Source organism: Puntigrus tetrazona, chromosome 16 (assembly GCF_018831695.1).
Source record: "Puntigrus tetrazona isolate hp1 chromosome 16, ASM1883169v1, whole genome shotgun sequence".
Lineage (NCBI taxonomy): Eukaryota > Metazoa > Chordata > Actinopteri > Cypriniformes > Cyprinidae > Puntigrus > Puntigrus tetrazona.
This window is the reverse complement of record NC_056714.1, coordinates 4,818,336-4,841,183: the sequence shown is the minus strand read 5'-3', so window position 1 is coordinate 4,841,183 and position 22,848 is coordinate 4,818,336. Positions and strand designations below refer to the sequence as shown.

Genomic DNA, 22,848 nt, shown 5'->3' with positions numbered 1-22,848 from the left:
AGTGTAAAGTGTTAATATTTTATAAACATTTTTTGGTTAAGTATTTCATGACACCAGAATAAGGTTTACAATAATAAGGTAACAATAGTTCAAATGAATTAATAATGAAATATGCTTCTTTTTTTTTATTTTTGCGGATCTTAATTATAACATTTACTAATTCATTATTTTAATATTTCACGAACCTGAACTAACAATGAGCAACTAACACTAACAAAGATGTATAAGTATGGTAACAAATGTATGGCTCATTGTTAAAGTACTGACCCAACTGTAAAATGTATTTATTTCTGTGGTGACTAACAACCACTGTGAACCATTTTCTTTTGCATATTTATCATGTAATAAATTATGCATGTTACGAGCAAAATAAATGCTAAATATTTGGAATACCAAATGAGCACTTTGAAATACTTGGTTTTGAGCAATAGACCTTTTACAAACATATTTACATTTTCTTTGTATAAATTACCTTTAAAATAATTTTTTTTTCATACTTCATTTAGGCGAGTGTAAAAAAAAATCTTGAAGATGAGCACGAAAATAAAAAAGGCAAATATATAATGACTTATGATGCTATATAATACTACAAAAATCGTAATTGCATTCTGTGGTTGATTTTGTAGAATTATTTAGAAGAAAACGAAAGGAAAAGGCAAACACCGAGACTGTTGTAATTGTTGAGATTTAATATAAAAAGAACAACTTTTTTTATTTACAAACATCAAAATACAAATATATTTAATTAAATAACCATTATTTTTCAAATAAAAACTCCCATTTGTTTCGCAACAAAACAAATTATTAGCTTTAATATCCGTTTAAAAATGCTTTGAATTAAATGGCGACTACAAAGTTTTATCGACATCATTTTTGCTGATACCTGGAAAAACTAGGCATGTGAAATAATAAAAGGCAGCACGCTACTCGGATAATTTATCGTGGATATCTCTGTCGGAGGGCGTCTGGACCAAGAACTGCAGGAAAAACTCCTTCGCCTTTCTTTTCTCCGTCAGATCTTGCTTGGTGGGCGACCTGAGCAAAAGGCCGGCAAAGATCGGGGCTGTAAACCAAAGACAAACGAGTCAGTTCCGCATCAACTTCCCTGATGTTTCCGGGTTTTCCATGAAAATCCAAACAGGCATCGGCTTTCTTTCGTTTCGAAATCAAGTGCATAGCTAGACTCGTTCATGCAGCGGATGGGTTTTTAATAAAAACGAGTGCTCGACGTGTCTTGGAAAGAGTTCTGCTTTCCACCGAAACCGGCCTGTGCCGTCAAAATCAGACAGACAAAAATACACAGAAACAAGTAGTGAAAGTGCATCGTCAACCCACCTAAAACATTGACATCCAGCCGGTTGTGCGCGGAGTGCTTTAACATCTCTTGAAGGAAGGCCGTCAAATAGTTAAAAACGTTTTTATGGCACTGAGGTAGCATAGAAATGATCTGCGGACGGAAACAGAGAGAGAGAGAGAGGTGAGAAACGGATGCTACGCTGAACGACGGGCGTCTAAGACACAAACCTGTCTGCAGTGGCTGCTGTCTGAGCTGCAGTCTAAGCACTGTGGGTAGAAGGAGAAGGGAACCACTGGCTCGGGAAGGGCATCGAGGAACAGGAGCAGGGCTTCAGCCACAGAGTGGTTACTGCCAGCTAAAAGTGCTTCTGGTCAAGGGCACTCAGCAGACAAGTAGAAGAGAGACGCGGAGGTCTACGGAGGGGTTGCACGCACATGAAGCTTATCAAACGAGACACTAAAGTCGCTGAGAGTTCAGCTTTGTATCCAAGGAATAAGCGACATTTTAAAATCGTCTCTGTGAAAGTAAGAGACCTCTTTCTGAAAAATCGTAACCATCCCAAACATCCGGCCGCCGCTGTACGCTTCCGTGTACATTGTTTTATGCAGTCCATTCATCTACATCCATCGAGAAACGATCATTCATCTTACAGTTAAGCGAAGCAGCTAGTGGCCTGGCGATGACATGTCATTTTTGCAATACTTACAATAATGTATGTACCGGTAATATAATTTGAGATATTATCGGTGGGACGTGAAAGACGCGAACCAAAAAAAATATAATTTGGCAATAACATCAAAAAGTTAAAAACATAAAGACTACCTAAAATGACACGAAAACGACATTTGTTTCATTAATAATTTTTTACTAATTTATGTTTTAACAACTAATTAATTACATGTTTGATATCACAAAAAGCACTGTTATCTTCTTGATATTTATTTTTTATTTTAGTCCTGCAATGTGAAAAAGATAAAACAGCCAATAATATTCCATTAGTCTATGCTTGGAATATCTTCAAATCTTTCTCTTACTAAGTCTTTCTCCTGGTCTATTTTTGCAGGGGTAAAAGATAGGAAAGAATTATAATTTCTGTAATCATACAGCAATGAAAGAAGCTTCTGGTGAACTGAGTCAAACTGCCCGCTGAGTCAGTTCACGCCGCAGACATGAATCATCCAGTGACTGTGTGGAAGGATACGGAGAGTGTCTAAGCTCCCTGTGTCCAAACAATCCCGAATCTCCTCGAACTCGCTGCGCAGGCCGGGCTGCTGAAAGAGGTCTTCCTGTAACACAGAAATCATCGACCGTTTTCACAATGGCTGCTTTCAGACTTGGATGAACTCCAGGCACTGCAAACGAGGCTTTGAAGCACGATCAGTTGATGAATCACATGCGCATTTGTGTAGTAGATTTGGTCGGCCATCTCTGAACAACAAAGAATGGGTTGGGGAAGTTTTCATTTTGGGTTACCGAAACAACTCCTAAGGCGACGGGTTGTGAATTTCCTCGAACGATTCCTACTTGAGTGCTGGTGTTGCCGTAGAGAGGAGTTAAATGGCTCCGCAATAAAAAATACCAACAGCTTTTAGCGGCACAAAATTACAAAAGCACGCCATAAATGTTTTAAGACAGGTAAAGAGAAGAGTTCAAGCCTTAAAACACAGTAATACTTGAGAAAAGTTCAAGCCTGACCTGTTTTTTTGCATAACGGAAGAGATGGTCCACCATCATCCATATTTCCTTGGGGATTTCTTGAGGTTTATCAGTCTCTGGGTCACTCACTTGGCTGTTTGACTTCATACTCTGACGTAACGAAAGACGATTAGGAGGCAGGTTAATTACAGCTTGTAACCAAGTTTGGATATGTAGAGTATTTATTAAATGCAAGTGTCTTTCACACAGAAGACAACCCATAATGTGTTAATAATTATGACAGCAACAGTAAGATTTATTTATTTATTTTTGTAAGGTCTTCTATTCATCATAGCATCCTGAAAAATAAAATGTAACACTGTTTTGAAAAAATTCAGCTTTGGTCACATGAATAAATTACATTATAAACCATGCTCACATCATTTTAATATTTCACAATATTACTGTCCTTATTGTAGTTGATTTGGTAACTGCAACCTTGGTGAGCATGTGAGACTTGCAAGACCGCAAACCTCTGTATATTAACTGACTACTAAAAACCAGCAAAAATCTAATTCAAAATTGTTTTAATTTCACATCGTATCTGCTTAATGAAGTAGTTACATGCTAATTTGACAATATATTGTAATCAGTCGTGAGTAGAGTTTTAGGACGCCGTCTCAGAAAGCAGTTGTCCATTTTTAAAACGGCAATAAGCATGGTTCGAAAATACAACCGTCCGTGAATCCATCACAAAAATCGCACCGTTTGTAGAGGCGGGATCTCACCAGCTCTCTGATGGTCTCCAGGGGCATGTCCTGGATGGGCTCTCTCAGCAGGCACAGGGTACTGAGAGACGAGCCGAAGCAGCTGGGCAGGTAGTTGCCTGTGATGGAGATGAAGTAATCTTTACCCCTCTCCAGATGAAGAACCAGGATGTCCTCCAGCTGCTGCTGGCCTGAGTTCAGCTCTGGGGCTGTGGAGCGGTTCACAAACACCTCCAGGTCGATGTCCACACTGGCACCTACGCAAAGACCGCATCTACGTCAGTGGCACGAACGCCGAGGTCGATTAAAACTGCTTTGATCTGAACCAACAATGACGGATGGTTGTTGGAAAGGAAGTTTGGACTCTACGATGTGCCTTATGTATCGTCTTTAATGTCTTATTTAACTATTGACTAAATGTACGAGTTTCATTTAAAGATGACGCACTCATCTAATACGGTTAGAAGATACTGCTATTAACCTTCAAGTTAATTCTGTCATCATTTACTCGCTCTCTAGCGGTTCTACACCTTCATGAGTTTCTTATGTTCGGCACTAACAGAACATTGACAGCACGGTGTAGTTCCTACACATTTTGTGTACTGATGATGATAAATTGCTTCATGTAGCTGTATAATAACACATCAAGTATGTTCTAAATCGATGCGGCTTGGTTGCTTCGATCAGCATTTTTCTGTCAGGGAATGACTGTTGTTACACGGTTAGTACACAGGAGTTAGTGATACAACTGATGATGTGTCACCGCGGCAAATACTGCTGGTCGTGAGTTGCTTTAACCGGAGGGCACGCGACAGCCTGTCATACCGTTTTATGTAGAACTGTTAACTAGTTGTCACTCCACCTACATCGGATCAATGCCGACACTGTGGCAAATGCAAGCGTAGTAGTGAATCCCTCTGACCTTGAGCCAAGAAGCCTTTGGCGGGGTTTGCCGTTAACCAGGGCTTGCAGTAGGCGGGCTCGTCCAGCTTTGGAATGAACTCAAACTGACACGGCACCTGTCCGTCGTTATAAACGGTCACGGTCTTTGCCTGATGCTGCATGAACTTGACATCCTGGAAGAGGAACTAGATAAAGATACCAAAAGGAAATATAAAGCATTTGTTTTCCATTTAAATGAGCATTACACATTCACAATACTACTTGCAAGTCACTTTTTTCGTCTTATGCTTTCAGAGGCAGCATTTCTTTGATCAAAAATACAGTAAAAACTGTGTTTGTCAAATATCATTAGGCCTGTTGCAATAATCAATATATCGACTTATCACAAAATATATGTACATGACCTCAATCATTTTTGGTGATGCCATATATTGCCCGTTATATTTACATTAAAATACATACATAATGTGCTGTAGTCATGAGGCGCTAGTTTAAATTTTTTTTAAAATCCTACAAAATCTGTAGATATGGCCTTGTATAGGGATGCGTGCCTTTGTGCATACAGAGATCTGACTGCTGAATAGGGATCATGTTTTTCAGCAATAGTGTGCACCCTTATTTTTTTTCTCTGAAAAATAAGAATCTGCAGTTGGAAAAGTTCTTATAAGAAAATGTGTATTTAACATTTATTCAAGTTTTTTTTAATGCATCTAATATTCTGAAACTTAATTTCCATGATCTAAATATTTTTTAAGAATTAAATTTGTTGTCGGTTGAAAACGTGCAGGCCTTTATGAATTATTATGCAGTTATATTATGATTATACATTCAGTGACATAAAATGGTCTTAAAATTACAATAATAATCACAATTATTTATGGGGCAATATATCGCACAACAAAAAGCGGTTATCGTGACACACATAAATATCATTACCATTTAAAATCTATTTTAAAACATTTACAATTGATGCAATTAATTGCATTTTCGAGCATAATTATTCCAGTCTTCAGTGTCATTTGTTCACGTGTTCATTATTAAATTATTCTAATATGACGATTTTATCCAAAACCCCTTTTTTTAATCATCAATGTTGAAAACACATTTGCTGCTTACCGACCCTGAACTTTTGAATATAAGTGTAAATTGTAAAAGTCAACGCCTGGACCACGGAAGACTGCTAACCTCTCTCTGAGACACAGACACCGAAGGAATACAATCATTCTCCAGTCTGTCAATGTGCCTCACAATCTCTTCGAACGTCCGCTTGTAAGACTCCTCGTTCACGACCTTGATCTGCTCAGAGAAACATCGGGTCAGTAAGAGGTCAGAGAACGACAACAGGCTGAAGGACGCTCGATCTCGGCTGGCGTTCTCACCCCGATCTCCAGCAGAGAGCTGACGGGTTTGTGGTCACTGGTCTTCAGGGTCATGTGACTCTGGTAATGAAGCTGTTTAATGTTCTTTCCCCTCCACAGGATGCGGTCGCACCATGCTGGAACGCGACACTTCTCACTACACGAACAAAACAACACTGCTTAGTTGAAGTGAGCAGACCACTAATAACACTTACCAACATCTCGCAAACACTTGTGAAACATTTTATTATATTTCACGTTTGTTTTTAGTCCACATTAGGGCCGAATGATACTGACGGAAAAAAAACGTGGGGAATTTAAGCACCATTTTTCGTCAAATACATTTATTGTAATTGTAAAATTACAATGCTAATATTTCACACACACACACACACACACACACGCAGCCCTAGTGCACATATAACGTTTGTAAATGTGTCTTGCTAAGACGCTATGAGTGGGGTTTTAGATCATTCTTATGTGATTGTTCATTGGTCAAGAAAGTCTCTATAATAATCTGCTCTCTAAATATGGTTTGGGTCTGTCATTTTTAACAAGACAAGATTTTATTTGTTTTATTACCCCTGAGAAAAACATAGGTCTGATCCCTTAGAAACGCGGTAGCTCACCATGAATTGAAGTATATTTTACACGCACAGCACAAAATAAATGATGTGCCCAAGTTAACAGTACTAGTCTCCAATGGTCTGTTTGGAACGGCCAGTTGGGTTGTGAACACTACAAGTCAACTATGTTGTGGAGAATATTTTATAGAAAGAGGAAACGTGTAAGAGGAAATAGTGTTTTCTGACCTTGTATCCCACTGATCTGAGCCAGTGTCGTATTTGTATGTTGGTTGGAAATCAATCTCTCCCTCCGTGAAGCCCACAAACACAACCTCTTCATCCATCTGCCGTTTCAACTGAAACACACGCATCCACGTTCACTTGTGGCTCGTTTCCACTGAGCGGTACGGTTTGGTACAGTATGTTACTTTACACAATTATGTCAGTTTCAATGGTAGCAAAATAGCGAACCGCTTTTAGTGCCACTTCCAGTACCCTTCTGTAAGACCACCTAGCACAGCAAATGTTACCAAAAGGGTGGAGCTAAACTCACTGCAGAACCTGATTGGTTGACTAGAATTGGCACTTCTGAGTGATACAATAGGATCCCCTTCACTCGTTCTGCTCTGCACTCTGATGTAAATAAGACAAATGCACAATATATACATATATATATACATATATATATATATATATATATATATATATATATATATATATATATATATATATATATATATATATATATATATATATATATATATATATATATATATACACACACACACATATATCTCTGTAGTGATTACACATGAGATACACTTCACTGAGTAATGATATATTTAACAGCCATTCGCGGTCTCATGCATCTTTTATTTGTTCCTGGTCATATTTGGCTAAGCGCAAAGTTATATTGAACTAATTTTGAACTTGACAGTAGTACAGCGCTGACTTTTGTTTTTATTTCCTCTTAAGCGTCTTAAACTTTTAGAACGGCTATTATTGTTAATGGCAAAAAAGTTTGCTGTGCTTTGTCCCGCTTTATCTCATACACCCAACGGCAGTGGAAACACAAGCTGGATTAATTCTGTACCAAATCATACCGTAGTGCACTTTACTGAACCGTACCGCTCAGTGGACACGAGCCATTACAGTGCCATCTACCTCAACACTCTCCACACAAACCGCAGCTGTGTTCTGTCTTACCTGGTCGTGATTATACAGGGTCTCAAAATCCTTTTTAGCTATCAAATCCTTTACTTGATCAACTTCCAGGTCGCTTATTCGGTAGTTTAGATCTCCCAGCCACAACACAACACTGGAAATGAAGAAAGAACCATGAATATGAAACATTTACACAGGGCGATTTTAAATGTTCTCTCTCATTAATTCAGGCTGAGTTTAGCTCATACTTGTGTTTCATGATGGTGAGGGGCGGTAGAGTGGGATCATCCTGTCTGAACTGAGTCCTGCGGCAAATGTCCTTGAAGTCCTGATTGCGTCTTTCAAACTCTTCAGTATGTGCGGCGAGGTGGGAGTTCACCACACAGATGTCCGAGTTGTGAAACTGGAAGCGGATTGCTACTGCACCTTTATTACCCTAAACGAGACACAAAGTTAACATTAATAAACTGAATGTGTTATTGCCAGCACATAAAACCAAGCTGTATACATATTACAGTAACTCTTAAACTGTTTGCACCATAGAAAAGTTGAAATGCCCATGACAGCAGACAATTTTAGCTTTTCGACAATATACTTGTCAGACCAATATCTTGGCATGCGCTTTGTCTATGTCTGAGTTTGTATGTGTGAATTTGCACCTATGCATTTGCATATGCTCAAAAAAAAAATAAATTCTCATGACTGAAAACTGTGAAACCCAGTGTCAGACTTGTTTATATTATAGTCCAGTTTTCATGTCTGAATTGTTAATTCTTTCATCTGTTCTAAATAATACATTTTTTGGTAATATTATAAGTAGAGCTGCAACACTGAATCAATAAAATTGATTATCATCAATAATGAAAATAATCAACAACGATTCTCATTAACGATTAGTCGGGTCTACATGTCAAATTATAGCATCGAATAACACGTTTCTATGGAAAAAAATTTAATCTACAATAATGGAGGAAACAGAATGGGATGTTGCGGGAGAAGTATGCAATTAAATGGCCCAAACCAAGAGAATTCTTTAAAACACCACCATTTTTCCATATTTCACCATGTTCTTTTATCAACTTTTTTATATAACTATTCATTCCTTCAGGAATTAATTTAGAAGCCACCATACATGGTTTTTCTCATGTTTTCCCTTTTTAAATATGATTATATGAGTAGTTACACAAGTATGGTGATATAAAAATAAAACGTTTTATAAAACGTTTATGAAATTTCACATTGGTTGATGGAATTGATGGAGAGGGGGAGTTTTCAGGAGTGATGATTATTACTGCACCAAGGCCAAAGTGCTGCAAAGTGCTCTTCCACCATATGTTATAACTATAACATTTTATCCGCTTATAAAATCATGGTTCATTTTGTGTCACCAAAAAAAAACTTACTCGTATAACTACTCAAGCAACCATCTTTAAATAGGTAAAATATGGAAGAGTTTAGTGACTTCTGAATTCATGCCTGGTTGGTACTGAGGGAATGAATGGTGTAAGCCAAATGCTAAAATAGTGGCGCCCACCACTGCACCTGGAGAGGAAGAGCAAGAGCAGCCTACCCCCCATCATGACCAACAATCCAAAACACCAGGGAGGGAACCAACAAGAGATGTACCAAGGCAGCCAGTCTGGAAAGCCAAAGTTAAATGGCCAAAAGCCAGTGACAAACAGGAATTGAGAGGTTTTGACCAAAAGCTACACATAATCCTCCGGAACTCGATAAGAGGTACTGTTACTGCTGTCATGGAATTTTCAATTCAAAATGATGTGAAGACTGAGAATGAAGAATCCAACAAATTTGGATTCCACTGCCAAACTGAACATCTTCGGAGACATTATCTACGAAGATTGCAAAGGGAGATTTGGAAAACTAAGACAGAGTAAGATATTTCCTAAACAGAGTGGGAGACAGGAAAGGGAAATCCTGCAGCTGATAAAGGAACACCGCCTTGTCTGGAAGGCATGGAAGAATGCCATGGACCACAAGAATGAAGGCTTGAAGAACTTGTGGGGTCAGGTCATGTACTTCGCCCACCATAGCCGTCCACACAATTTAATACTACCCCTCCAAAAGGGTTGGAAGTCAAGCAAGCTGTGGAGTGAACACGATGGGCTTCAGCAGCTGAACTTAATGGTGTACCTTATAGATTTTATAAGAACTGCCCCATGGTCCTGAAACTCTTGTGGAAACTGATGGGTGTCCATCAGCTTGGAAATCCAAAGCTATCCCAGCAGCATGGAACAGAGCAGTCACTACATTCATCCCAAAAAAAAAATGCAACATTAGCCATAGAAGAAACACTGAACGTGAACAAAAAGAAAGATCTATTTCGCAGTGATGACAAAACAAATGACCAGTTACCTCCTGGCAAATAATTACATACGACACCAGTTGTTAGAAAGATGGTGTCCAAGGATTTCTGGGCTGCATAGAGTATTCGTCAATGATTTGGGAGCATATTCAGTCAGCCAAACGCAATTAGCCAGACCTCTACTTGGTTTGACTGGACCTCGAAAATGCTTACAGGTCCGTTCCACACCAGCTTATTAATTAGGCTATGATTTCTTTTATATCCCCCCATGCATCCAGACTATCACTGCTAATTATTTCAATAACATCCACGTATACATATCCACTGACGTCTCAACTGAGTGGCATCAGCTGGAGAAAGGGATAGAAATGGGTTGTTCCATCTCCCCCATTCTCTTCATTGCAGCCTTTGAATTTATCCTAACTGGTGAAAGATAGATGGTCAGAGAAGTCAGATCTCAGTCAGAACAACAACTCCTGGCTATGCGAAGCTTCATGGATGATGTTACCACTGTCCACCACTGCCTGCAAAGAAGGCAGGAGGGATAACATCTTTGTGAATGGCCAGGAAATCCCATGTTTAAGAGACCACCCAGTAAAAAGTTTAGTAGACCTGTCTGGTAACATATATCTCTATCACCGCACAGCTCTCTAGTGGTCTGGAGAAGATCGACCAAAGCCCTCTACCAGGCAAGCTAAAGGTCTTGGGTTACCAATTCACCTTGTACTACCGCCTGATGTGGCCTCTTAACCTGTACGATATCGCTTCATCAGCAGACCAGAAGACAGATTCAAAGGTCAACAATTACATCCGGAAGTAGCTGGGCCTTCCCTGATGTTTATCAAGCATAGCTGAGAAACACACTGAGGCCACTCACTGGTATTTGAGCTACAAAACTCACCAGATCCGGTAGTCCAAAGTGCCAAAGCCTAAGTGCGGACTGAAAGTAAGTGGAAAGCACCACATGCATTACAAAAGGACATAAACCGTCTGAAACAGCAAGAGGACATTGGAATTGCGCAACATGGCAGGACAGGCTTAGATTGGGGAACCACACCAAAGATGTGGTGAAAGGCTACCAAGACAGAGGAAAAATTGGATTATTTCTGAAGTCGTGAGGGATAAAGAGGAGAGCTATAAGATGAAAGCTGTGGGCCAAGGCCAACAAGGGAGATGGAAGAGGTCGGAGACTGTCATCGGCAGGGTCCTAACTTGCGATGATTTGTGGAGGATACCTCATGCAAGGCTTAGCTTAGAGCCACTTATGACACTCTCCCCAGCCCACAAAATTTGCACTTCTGGTATGGTGCAGAGGAGAGCTGACAGTTTGTCGGATATCAGAACCCCAATTCACAGCACATCCTGTCCCGCTGCAAAACGGCACTGTCGCTCCGGATGGCGTCACAACCAGGTCCTGTGTAAGTTAGCAGAAGTCTTTGAGGCATGCAAACTGGAAGCAAACAGGGCAAGCCCAGCAACACCCAACAGGTTGATGAAGTTTGTGAGGCAAGGGGGCGAGGCGCTAAGCAGCACTACTAAGCAGTGGTCCCTACTATCACTAGGAGACAACTGGGAGTCGAGAGCTGACCTTGACTGCCAGCTTAAGTTCCCTCAGGAGATCACCATAACAGACATTGTGCTCTGGTCAACTTCCTCAAGAATGGTCATTATAGCTAACAGTTCCATGGGAAGACGACCTGGAAGTACATACACCTGGCAACCGCATGCATAGAAGGCTTTCATCTATTCAGTGGAAGGCTGCCGGGGCTTCACCGGAATATCTATCCACCGGCTAGTCTCTTTACATATGAGGTCCCAAGTTGGCAAGAGCACTGAAAAAGCTGGCAGAGGAGGCAGAGAAAGGAAGCTTCTGGCTCTGAGAAGAGAAGGGTCCTAATGCTGGCCTCAGGGGGCGGTAGGGAGACATCCCTGCTGCTGCTCCACCACCCTAAGAAGTTCCGTAATTAAAGGAGTGAAATATCAAACTGCTCCGACTGAGGTGTGTCAGGCAGAAATACCTGCAGGTATGCTTAACCGTGCTCTTAAGTAAGTATTCACTATACAGCGCCTAACAAAAATACTCTAAAAAAAAAAGTATATATAATTAGTGATTACCAAAATAATCTTATTATCTTTCTGTATTGGTTAGTCCTCCAATATGCAAGTTCTTTAGTACAGGTATTGGATATTTCTAGTGATATAATTATTGCTGTTATCTATGAAAATAGATATAATCAAGCACTTACAGTTGACACGATTGGTTGAAGGGCATTGCACAGAATGTGTTTTTTTTTTTGTCAATAAAAAACAAAAAAACAATTGGGCTTTTCATCTAATTATTAAAACATAATTGGTCAACTAATCAATTACCAAATTATGATAAATGATGAACATTAAACAAAACCCTTACCTTAACCTTTAGTAAGTACACAAAGCTAGTTAGAGTTAGTTGTTTGTAATTAGGCACACTTCACTGTTACAAATTACATGTAACCTTAAAATAATTATGACTGTTGCTTTTGGAAGACATTTGATAAGACTATATCAACTACTACTACAACCTAAATTTATAATAACAATGAAATATAACAATAAATTAGTAGTGATGAACAAAAATGGCAATTAATAGTAATAATAATCAAATAAATGTTTCGAATATAATATATATAATAATAGCCATTACATATGCATTCATGTAGTTTTAGAAGCAATATGGTACTTTTAAGACAGAGCTATTTACTACCACTATTATTATTATTATAAATAAAAACAATAATAAAAATAAAATTGTTTTCATCATTTTTTTTACTAGCATTTGGGGTTATAAAACTGTTCATTTTCTTCAGTTGGTTTAGTCATGCTGTAGAGTATGAATTATTGTTGAATTGTTCTCATAAAAATAGACACCGCTCACCATCCGTCCCATGACGCCTGTGCCGACGGTCTCAACCTCCACCCCAGAGATGTGTGCTGCATGCTCCGCCTTCACATAAAACAATAGCATGATGCCCACCAACCGCACCAGCTTCACCTGCAAAGCACAAAAGATCAGGTTTGAGTAAATTAAATCACAAGGACATCAAAGCCATATTCAACATTAGTTCTCAATTAATAAAATTACAGATAAGACAGTACAAAAAAATTCAAATAAATTGTCACACACTTTAATGACTGTTTTACTAAAATCGATCTATGTCAGACGAATATTCAAATAATTCTCTGTTTGTGTTAAAAACTTAGGACACTAGTGCACATTAGGTCAAGGGTGAGAGGGCAAAGGAAGTCCTTACTAAAGCATACTTGGCATCTGGATGGAGGCCCTTGTAGACAGCCAACATCCACTCGGGCTCTTTAGGAGTGTCATTGAAGAGAAATGCCTCTTTACTGAGATCCAGCTCCTGGAACCTATAGATAGAAAACAGCAGCGAATCAGAATCACTGATATGTTCAACTTCATCACTGTTCAGGTTCCTAAACATATTAATGTGTTGTAGTCTTACCCCACGAGGTAAAAGTCTGGAGGAGCGGCATTGGATGTCAGCCATGGACTGAGACTTTCCTTTGGATTCTGGCCATTCACATTGTAGGTGCCCAAGAAAAAGCTGTTGGCACACAATGAGAGCACAGTGAGCGATTCACATGATCTCACGACACAAGCCAAAGAGAGAAGCTGTCAGTACAAATTAAGAACCATCTCACATACTGAAACCTCTCAATCAGCCAGAGAGAACTTCTGCAAAGATCAAAATAAAGCGTACCAAAAGCCATTCCAACACAAAAGTCAGATTAACCATGTCTGAGATTGCATTTAATATAGTTTTGTTTTAAAACGACTACGCTTAAAGTAAATGGGAAGAACATCACTGTTTGTATGAATAGGGTTCATGCATACGCAGCTATAGTTTCCATCCAAAAGGGGGCACCGTTGATCACAGGACTGCAACCATTCGCTCAAGAAGGAGAAAAAAAAAAAACCTTCTTGTCTTGCCATCCCGTTGCACTTTAGAGCTTCTGTCACTTAAACAAAGTCCTCGTATGTGTAAAAATACCTGGCAATAAAGTTGATTCTGATCCATTGAACTGTATACAAATTCAAAACAACAGGACATTTTTTACGTTGTGCATTACATTTTAGTATTTAACAATTAATATAAAAATGCAATTAGGGGAATAAAAAAAAGGTAAAGCCCCGCTGGGTGCAGGGTTTTAATTAACATTGTGTCGCTTTAGTACTTCACAAAATAACACTTCTGTTTACACATTGTGAAATGTAGGCCACATGGGACCATGGAGGCCTCTGAAAATGATGCAAATGTTGAAATAAAACGACATAACATGCAAATAACATCACGCACGACTGGCACCCAACCGCACCTGTAGTTCTTGATGTAGGTGTAGGCTTCCTCGTTCTTGAGGAGCTCACACTTGATGAGATTATCCCGCAGGCCGAACTGGGGCATGCCGAGCATCTGGGATTTATTTGACAGGATGGGCTGGGAGTTTCGGATCAGGTCATCTCTCCCTTCGCTCTTCACTCTCTCCTGACTGAAACAAAAAAAAGTGTTGGTATTAAAATCATCAAAAGTACCAGCAATGACATTTAAAAAGATTATTTTAAATAAACGCTGTTCTTTGCTTTCTATTAATCAAAAACTACTGAAAAAAAAGATCAAGGTTCCCAAAATAAATAAATAAATTATATATATATATATATATATATATATATATATATATATATATAGAATGGAGTAATGATGCTGAAAATACAGCTTTGATCACAAGAATAAATTACTTTTAACATACATATATTCCTATTGAAAACAGTTATTTTAAATTGTAATATTTCACAATATTACTGTTTGAAAACAGCTGTATTTTGGAGCATAAGAGAATCATTTCAAAGAAATACTAGTGAGGTGTCAAACTTATCTTACGTGATTGACTCAATATCATAAAACAAATGCCCAAACTGCGACATTTCACTCTAAAGGCAACTGTGTCTGTATTTGACCATTCATGTGTGATAAAAGTGTGAAAAAGAACTGAATTTTGGATCGCATGCTGTCTGAGAGCCAGTTTTTTTAAACATGTGGTTTGGATGTGAGCCAGTCAGAGCTTATTGTTTAAGGAAAAAAAAAAAAAAAAAAAAAAAAAAAAAACTTAAAACTTTTTTTTTTTTTTTTTTTAAATTGTTGAAATAAGCAGAAGACGGAACCGCAATTTATATGTGCATAGATTTTTTTTTTCTTACACCCGTACAATAAAACAATATTTTACAGCCAGATGCATATAAAAGTTGTGCAAATTTTAAATAAACTTGTGCTGCCAATAAATAATAAAAAAAACTAAATTAGACGCACTTTTTTCTGAAATGAATCACGATTAATCCCACCTATCACTAAAGTTCTTAAATACACTTTCATATTGCAATAATTTCACATTCAATCTTCAGATCGATGCAAAAACAACAAAGTATATATTTTAATATTTGTTTAATTCCATCTTTTTCATGACTGGCTAATTATCACTGTTTTATTTGCATTGGCAGGTTATTTATGACGCTGAACACAAATGAATAAGATTTAGTTGACATGCAGTAATTACTTACACTCAGCAGAATATCGAAAGTGAAATAAAGCATCAAAATAAAGCATAACCTTAAATATTTTTAACGCGTAACGTAATTTAAAGCGTTAAGATTTTAACTTTACTTCAAAAAACAAAACCACAGCGATGCTGGTGTTTTTAAAACACATTTATTATAACTGCAGTCTAATAGCTACTTTGTTTCTGGAATGAGGCAGCTGTGATTGAATCAAAATCAATAGGACGGTCTAATTAAAAACAGATCGACAAGCTTGAATCTGGCCCACAGGCAGCCGGCCGTTAGGTTATAACTACATAGTGTGTGCAACATAAAAATAACCAGAGCCAACTGTGGCAAAAAAGCACCTTTCATGCGCACCATCTCCTCTGGCCCGCTCGTTCTCCTTCTTCTGTCCACCGTTATTGGCCGCGTGCGCTCTTTCTGCAAAGAAGAAGACAGATCTCAGGGTTCAGCTCTCATAACTTCAGGGGAGTGTTTTTCGGGAAGCGCCAATCCTTCAGCTCTTGTCTAGCACCCGAACGTATTAAAAGCCAGTTGGTTGCAGCAATTTGTAGGAAACTCTCTCCTCTGATAACAAGCAGAGCGGAACGGGTCAAAGTTCGGCCATCGTGAATCAGAAGGGACGAGCGTCCAGGGTGTATCTCACGAGGGTGTAAAAAAAAAAAAAAAAAAAGAGGAATGAGGGAGGGACCAAAAACAAACACGAGCTTCCTCAAAACCATTTCATACAGTGCAGGAAATTTCAAAGGAAAGGTTTGGCAACAGTGGTTTCTGCCTTAACACAATAAAGTTCGGTAACAACTCCTACAGCTTTGACCGGCTAATACTGGCCTCTGTGCTGGAGCGACATGTTTCAGTGACAATGAAGAAAGACGTCGCCAGATTCCGTGAGGATTTGATTATAAAGTCAGCACGAAAAACGCGTGCACATTTTATTTGTACACAGAGTTCCCTTTTTTGACTTTGTAATGTCATAACTTTGTTGACACGTCAAAAAAATAATCGATTACACTCAGATGAACGTCAAAAATACAGAAGAGCTACTTCTGAGTCGTCGCAAATGTAATAAACTAAACGCGCACACCCGCCCATTTATGATTAAATACATTTATTACACTTTCTGACATCAAGATTTTAGGTTGCAATTTCTAGAAATAAGTCAGTTATAAAAAAATACATTTATTACTCTTTTTTCATTTTCTAATTTGATACACGAAAATTATTTTTTTCATTTCTCTAATTTGATACAAATATTTACGTTTCAAAAATGCATCATAATGCATTAGATATAGATTTATAGATGCAAAGAGCATTTGCAAAGAGCATTCAATGGCAAAAAAACCCTAATTTCAAACGCTCCAAAGCCACAAACTGCTTATTTACCTTGCGATCTATAAACATATTTTTGAATCCCGGGCTCGTGCTCTTTTTATTTCAGATCATTTTTAATGCGTTTTATATTTTGTTAGTTCTGAAATGTTCCTGAGGTGTACCATAAACATTGAGAGAAAGTGCGCTGCTTAATATAAAATAATAATAATGTATACTATAATAAAATACTTTCATGCACTTGGAACAACATATCACAAAGCAGTGCACTACACTCAACTACCCCCTAATGCTTAACAGTTAGTGAGAAACAAGCAAATGAGCAGAAAAGTAACGATAGAAGCAAATACAAAGCACCTAATACTTTATAACCCTGTCAGACTATTCGTCCATACAGTACACGAGATCAATACCTTCATGTACCTTTAAGTAAGTAGCTCTAGAATTATTCTAGCGTTTTTGGCGCTTTAGCAGTCGGATTCGTAACCGCTGTCTAAGTAGGCAGCCCAGTGTGTTTTGGTACACAGCCAGAGTCAATCACGACAAAACACACTTCACTGAGACAACCCAGAAGAACAGAGTTATACCTGCTCGAGATGTTCCTGTCAACACGAACTAAGAAAACACCTACCTATTTATACACACACAATGAGATGTATGTAGTTACCGGATTACTAACCTAACCGAGAGCACTTTTCTTACCATTTAATTCAGTCGTATTAGACATCTCCCTGTTTTTGCATTCTGACTGCGGTTACACGCGGACCGACTCGATTTGACTCTAAATAGCTTTTGGCACCGAGTCCTAGCATGTTGAAGGATTAGCTCATGAATATTAAAATCGTCCTACTGACGTCGCCTCGTAACCTTCCTCTAGTGTCCAATCACGAGTCTTCGCAAGCGCTTATTTACCGACGTCAGATTCGCGGCCAATCAAATTAGCTGTTCGCGTGACGTCGCGTTCGATTATTATTCACGAGCGCGGCCTTCGCCATAGTAGAATTCGTCACGACGCCTCACGTTTGCAGACTAGAGCGATCTAACGCTAAGCAATCGATTGAGAATTAGACTCAGCTAGCTAATAATGTTTTCACTATTCCAGCAAACTTTTAAAAACATAATACAAAGAGCGTGTTATTTACAAACACCAAAAGTCCAGTCTAACGATGTATCCCACTGCTATCTAACTAATACGACTATAATGTAAATATGACTTCTGCTATCACTTTGTATTACAGAAAGTGTTATTAAGGTTTTCTTAAACCTTTAACAAATGTATAATAATTCCGAAACGAGATCAGATTCAAATCAATGCAACATATGGATACTAGGAGAGTATGTAAGCTATAACACTATATAGTAAGCTATAACCCTATATAATAACCCTGTTAATGATTAATGAAATGATGATCTCTGACATCTCATCAGGAGATACAGATGAGTACTAATGATCTAACAAGCTTGTGGTTTCGCTGAGGTTATAAAACAGCGCTGATGATGCCGTGCCGGCATGTGGCTGTACTGGTCTGTTTACTACAAGAACTTCATGCAAATTGAAAGTACAAGGGCCACTTTTCCTCTGTGAGGGTTTCAGTGTGCTGCTGATTGTAGAGACATCTGTACAGTAATCAGTTAAAGCAAATATCCTACAGAGAGCAGAGACATATCACAGGTACGTGACCAAACCTACTGAAAGGGGCATTTTCATTCGTAATGATGTGTGGAATGCAGGAATGCAGCACTTAGCTAATTTAAAATGAGCAGATCTACACAAAAGCATCACAATAAGTCTTTCACGCCATCTTCTTATGAAATACGTGACAGTACGTCATCTTGTGAACACGTGCAAATGCAATTTATGCAGTTTTATTTAATTGATAATACTATGAAACAGCCATTTTAAAGTATTTTAAAGCGTAACTGATTGCTGTGGCGGCAAACGCAGCGCTTACCTGATTTCTTAATTTGACTCATCTTGACAGCGGTCGCTCCAACCGACTTTCTCAGGGATCGGGCTCCTTTGGACATCTTACGGTACTTTGTAAGCCAGTCAAATTTCGGTTCTTCCTTCGGGTACTGCTCACAGACATCTGAAAGATACGTTTGTTTCGTTTCAAACAGATGGATGAAAAGCCCGGTTGCGGAGTCTCACTCTCGGAGAACATCAATCATTTCTATGCATGTTCTGAGAAAGGCAAAGAGGAAGTGTATTTTTCTTCTTTCCTTCGCTGCCGTTTCTCTCTCTCTCTCTCTCTCTCTCTCTAAACTACTAGCCGCAATTTCACACTAACATCGACATCTAATCACACAGAAGAGCTGCGACTTCCCTTTGCAAGCAACAGGCTGCTTGTGTCCGACTTTCTATACGACCGCAAATAACCTTACAACTATATAGTCGCTCACCGTGTAAATTTCTGATATTCTTCCGGTTAACCTGCACATCTGCTGAGCCCCTGACACTCGCCATGGGCGCACAAGCGATGAAGGTCCTTCCAGCGTTCGTCAAACATCACATGCTTCCTCTTCAGATCCGGTCGACTTCGGTTCAGACCCTCGGAGGAACTTTTAAAACGCTCACGTTCAGATCACGAAACAGCGATCCGCTGCCTATTCTGTGTGTTAAAAGCCACACACTGAGTAGAAGCAGACAGCCTGCTTTTTTTTGAACCCAAACTCCGCCTTCCCTTCCTCAATGCTGTCTCCTACGTCTTTCCTAACGCGTGTTTGCTAGATTTAGCTGTTCAACGAGAGTCGGGCACACCGGCTGCTCAGCTTCGTATGAGCTCAGTTTATTTTATGGCAGCAAATATATATATATATATATATATATATATATATATATATATATATATATATATATATATATATATATATATATATAGCTTTCAACGTCTGAATGAGTTTCGGAATAGCATTGTCATGAATGGAAACGCGTTTGGCAGGTTCGCTACGGATGAAACGCTTTCTTACGCGTCGCTGACAAATATGGACTTTTTCCAAAACTGAGGTTTGTGCATCATCTCAAAGCTGCTTTACATCGATACGCGGTCTGTTACGACAAAACACAGCTACATGACAACTGGAAAACAGCTAATAGCTTACTACTTATTGCAAGCGGCAGTTATCTGCACCTCGGTATTGAAGGACGTTAGAAAACAGAATGCAACTTATTAAGTCTAAATATTAATTTTGATTCAAATTATTAAATAGATGTCACGGTTGTCACCCTTATTGGGACAATAAAGCCCTCCCTACACCTTTTTGATTATTTCGTTTATTATTACTGAGCATAAATGCTTTTATGATGATGTGACGTAATACGAATTCGGACCTACATCGAAATACGATCGCCATATGTTTTACCACCTGCACCACTGAAACTGATATGAAGCAGTTATCTTTTTGTAACGGTGACTACTATGTTGGTGGGCGGAGCTAGTGGAAATAGCCACGCCAACAAAGCGTACTCAATATAACTAAAGAAGACTATAAATATAGAAGCCGTTTGATCATATTTGAACGCGATGCTACTGGTCTAATCAGATTCAATGATCTATGCTAAGCTACGCTAAAAGTGACAGAGCCGGAGATCGGATGAACGGATTCGAAAAGGGTAAAACTCAACTTATTAGTTCTGGAATGAGCTTCCAAAAAGGAGTGTCCCTTTAAGACTGGTTTTGCGCTCCGGGTTGCAAATGTGTTCTTACACCAACGTTTTTAAAACGTAGTTGTAATGTCTCTTCATTTTAGCGCATCCCAACTGAATAAAGCTGCCATTTATTCCTTCATTGCCAAACAAGTGAACAAATAATCGACTCACTCGTTGAGCCGAAGTCATACAGAATCGTGCGTCTTACCGTTCCAGGCCCGATTGACTTCGCTGAGGAAGAGACGGGTGTGAGAACCGAACGGTAACTTCAGCTCCAACTCCTCTTCCAAAAAAGTTACTCGTACGCGAGTATCGGCTCCTTTGTGACGACAAATAAACTGGCCATTAAAATAGCCCCGAGAGACAGTGAATATAGATGAACTGATATTTAATAAATAACAAATGCTCACCAACAACAGCAAGCTCATCCGGAGACGAAACTGTGAACATATCGGATAAAGCCATTAAATCCATTTATCATAAGAGCACCGAATATTAACTTCCTTCAACAGTTACCTTCAACAACTGAGAAATCATAAGAAATGGGTATGATTTCATCCAGTGTGACATCATCTCCGGTGATGGCCATTCTTCGATGGGAATATATGAATAACCTGAAAAATGTAAATTAAATATAAACAGAACATCCGCAAACACAGCATCGGTTTTAGAAACTCTTTTCTAATTATGCAAGTAATTAAAAACTATTAATGCTACGTTTTATATGCCGTTGATAAAAGTAGAAAGCTTTTTTCCCAGATGAGCAATTTGAACTCAGCAAAACTATGATCTGTGAACAATTAGCTAATGTTTCCATTAAATTATTTCTTTTTTAGAAACTCACGCATGTTCGTTGCTCCGCTGCACCAGTCCGATCAGTTTGCTCTCCCTCACATCATTCAGCAGTGAAGCGCACTCCACAGCGTGTGTTATGCTGCTAAGGATATCTAACACAACCCCACTGCCTTTATATCAACAGAGATATTAGATGACCGGCGTTCAATTCATAAGAGCCATTTTTAACACCGCGCACTGGCGACATCTAGCGGACGCGCCGGGACCGACGCGCTGGAATTTCTTTTTCCACTAAAACCGGTCATGCTCGATAAAAAAAAATAAGAGAGGAAAAGAAAAACTGTGTGTGCTTAGTAAGATACATTGTAAACAAACCCGTAGGGATTATTAACTACGTGACGGTCGCTGCAGTTAACAGATTTCTCATAGGCGCATATAAATAGTAGCCTATATTTAGAAAGCGCAACAATCTTAAGTTCCTATGTAAAAAAAAAAAAAAAAACATGGCCTCAAATTAAAAAAAGCAAAACAGAAATACACATTTGCAATTCAATCACGGTTTGCGCTGAGAGGATACTATGGTGCAGTTTTCTCCTTTCTCCAAAGTCTCTTGGATTGCCACGGACTGGTCCATTACTCGCAGCGAGCCTTCACGCGCAAGAAATCGCATTTACGATCATTTTACGTCAATAGGGCTTCAAAGTGTGCCGGATAACGGTCCGAAGCGGTTTACCGTCTTCATGGTTTCCTCATGGAGTCCAGCGACTTCCCGTCCGCTAGTGCCACGCAGCAGATTCAAGACTTCACGCCCAGCCCCCGAATAACAGTTTTATCACAGCGTCTGCGGTCGCTCAATCGACGCTATTTCTGACTTTCTCTGCTTTTGACGCGTTACTTTTCTCCTGGCCAAGAAGCGGCGTCAGAGACTGTTGAAACTCCAAACTTGTTGGAGGACTCGGATCCCGCCCGTCGCTTCCTCACGGCCCGCGCGCTAGGTGGCGCTGCCGCTCCGGTCCGTGTACCGTCCGCCGCTTCTGAAGCGCCGATTAGCGCCATTTCCGAATACAGAACGGTAGCGTTATTGTAAGCAAATAAATGAATAAAAGGTAAATGTGAATATCTTGAGAATAAAGATAGAATACACGAATAACAATAAACGAAAAGCTTAAAAAATGTAGACATTTATTTACGTCAAGTGATGGTTAGCAAAAAAGCTAAATAGAAATTAGGTAAACTAACTAGCCACATTGCGAGCTAAATAAGAATAAAATGATAACTGAAAATTCAAATACTTCTTTTGTTTTATGTAATTGAACTTTTATTAATTGTATATCATACTGTAATGTGTGTGTGTGTGTGTGTGTGTGTGTGTGTGTGTGTGTGTGTGTGTGTGTGTGTGTGTGTGTGAACAGAAGTATTGAAAGCACCTTATCATTACACCAACAGGGAATTAT

The 22,848-nt window shown here is 39.0% G+C and overlaps 1 protein-coding gene across 7 annotated transcripts; it reads right to left on the bottom strand.

Moving 5' to 3' along the window:
* Positions 1 to 740: 740 nt before the first annotated feature.
* On the bottom strand, positions 741 to 22,395 carry inpp5b (inositol polyphosphate-5-phosphatase B). 7 transcript variants are annotated; one of them, XM_043261158.1, is made up of 24 exons: positions 22,128 to 22,395; positions 21,972 to 22,042; positions 21,444 to 21,523; positions 21,116 to 21,213; positions 21,010 to 21,039; positions 20,808 to 20,918; positions 18,903 to 19,040; positions 15,966 to 16,041; positions 14,388 to 14,558; positions 13,514 to 13,615; positions 13,304 to 13,418; positions 12,928 to 13,044; positions 7,939 to 8,126; positions 7,733 to 7,844; positions 6,773 to 6,882; positions 5,982 to 6,117; positions 5,788 to 5,898; positions 4,622 to 4,787; positions 3,721 to 3,956; positions 2,993 to 3,103; positions 2,499 to 2,583; positions 1,525 to 1,652; positions 1,336 to 1,447; positions 741 to 1,063 (listed from the first exon to the last, which is right to left on the bottom strand). In XM_043261158.1, the coding sequence occupies exons 2-24, from the start codon at positions 22,026 to 22,028 to the stop codon at positions 924 to 926; spliced, it is 2,730 nt and encodes a 909-aa protein (XP_043117093.1). In that variant the 5' UTR covers positions 22,029 to 22,042; positions 22,128 to 22,395; the 3' UTR covers positions 741 to 923. The 7 variants fall into 7 exon arrangements, 6 of the variants coding, with proteins under 6 accessions (XP_043117093.1, XP_043117092.1, XP_043117095.1 ...); XM_043261157.1 differs by having other exon boundaries at positions 21,972 to 22,395; XM_043261159.1 differs by lacking the exons at positions 21,444 to 21,523; positions 21,972 to 22,042 and having other exon boundaries at positions 742 to 1,063; positions 22,128 to 22,394.
* Between the last annotated feature and the right edge of the window lie 453 nt (positions 22,396 to 22,848).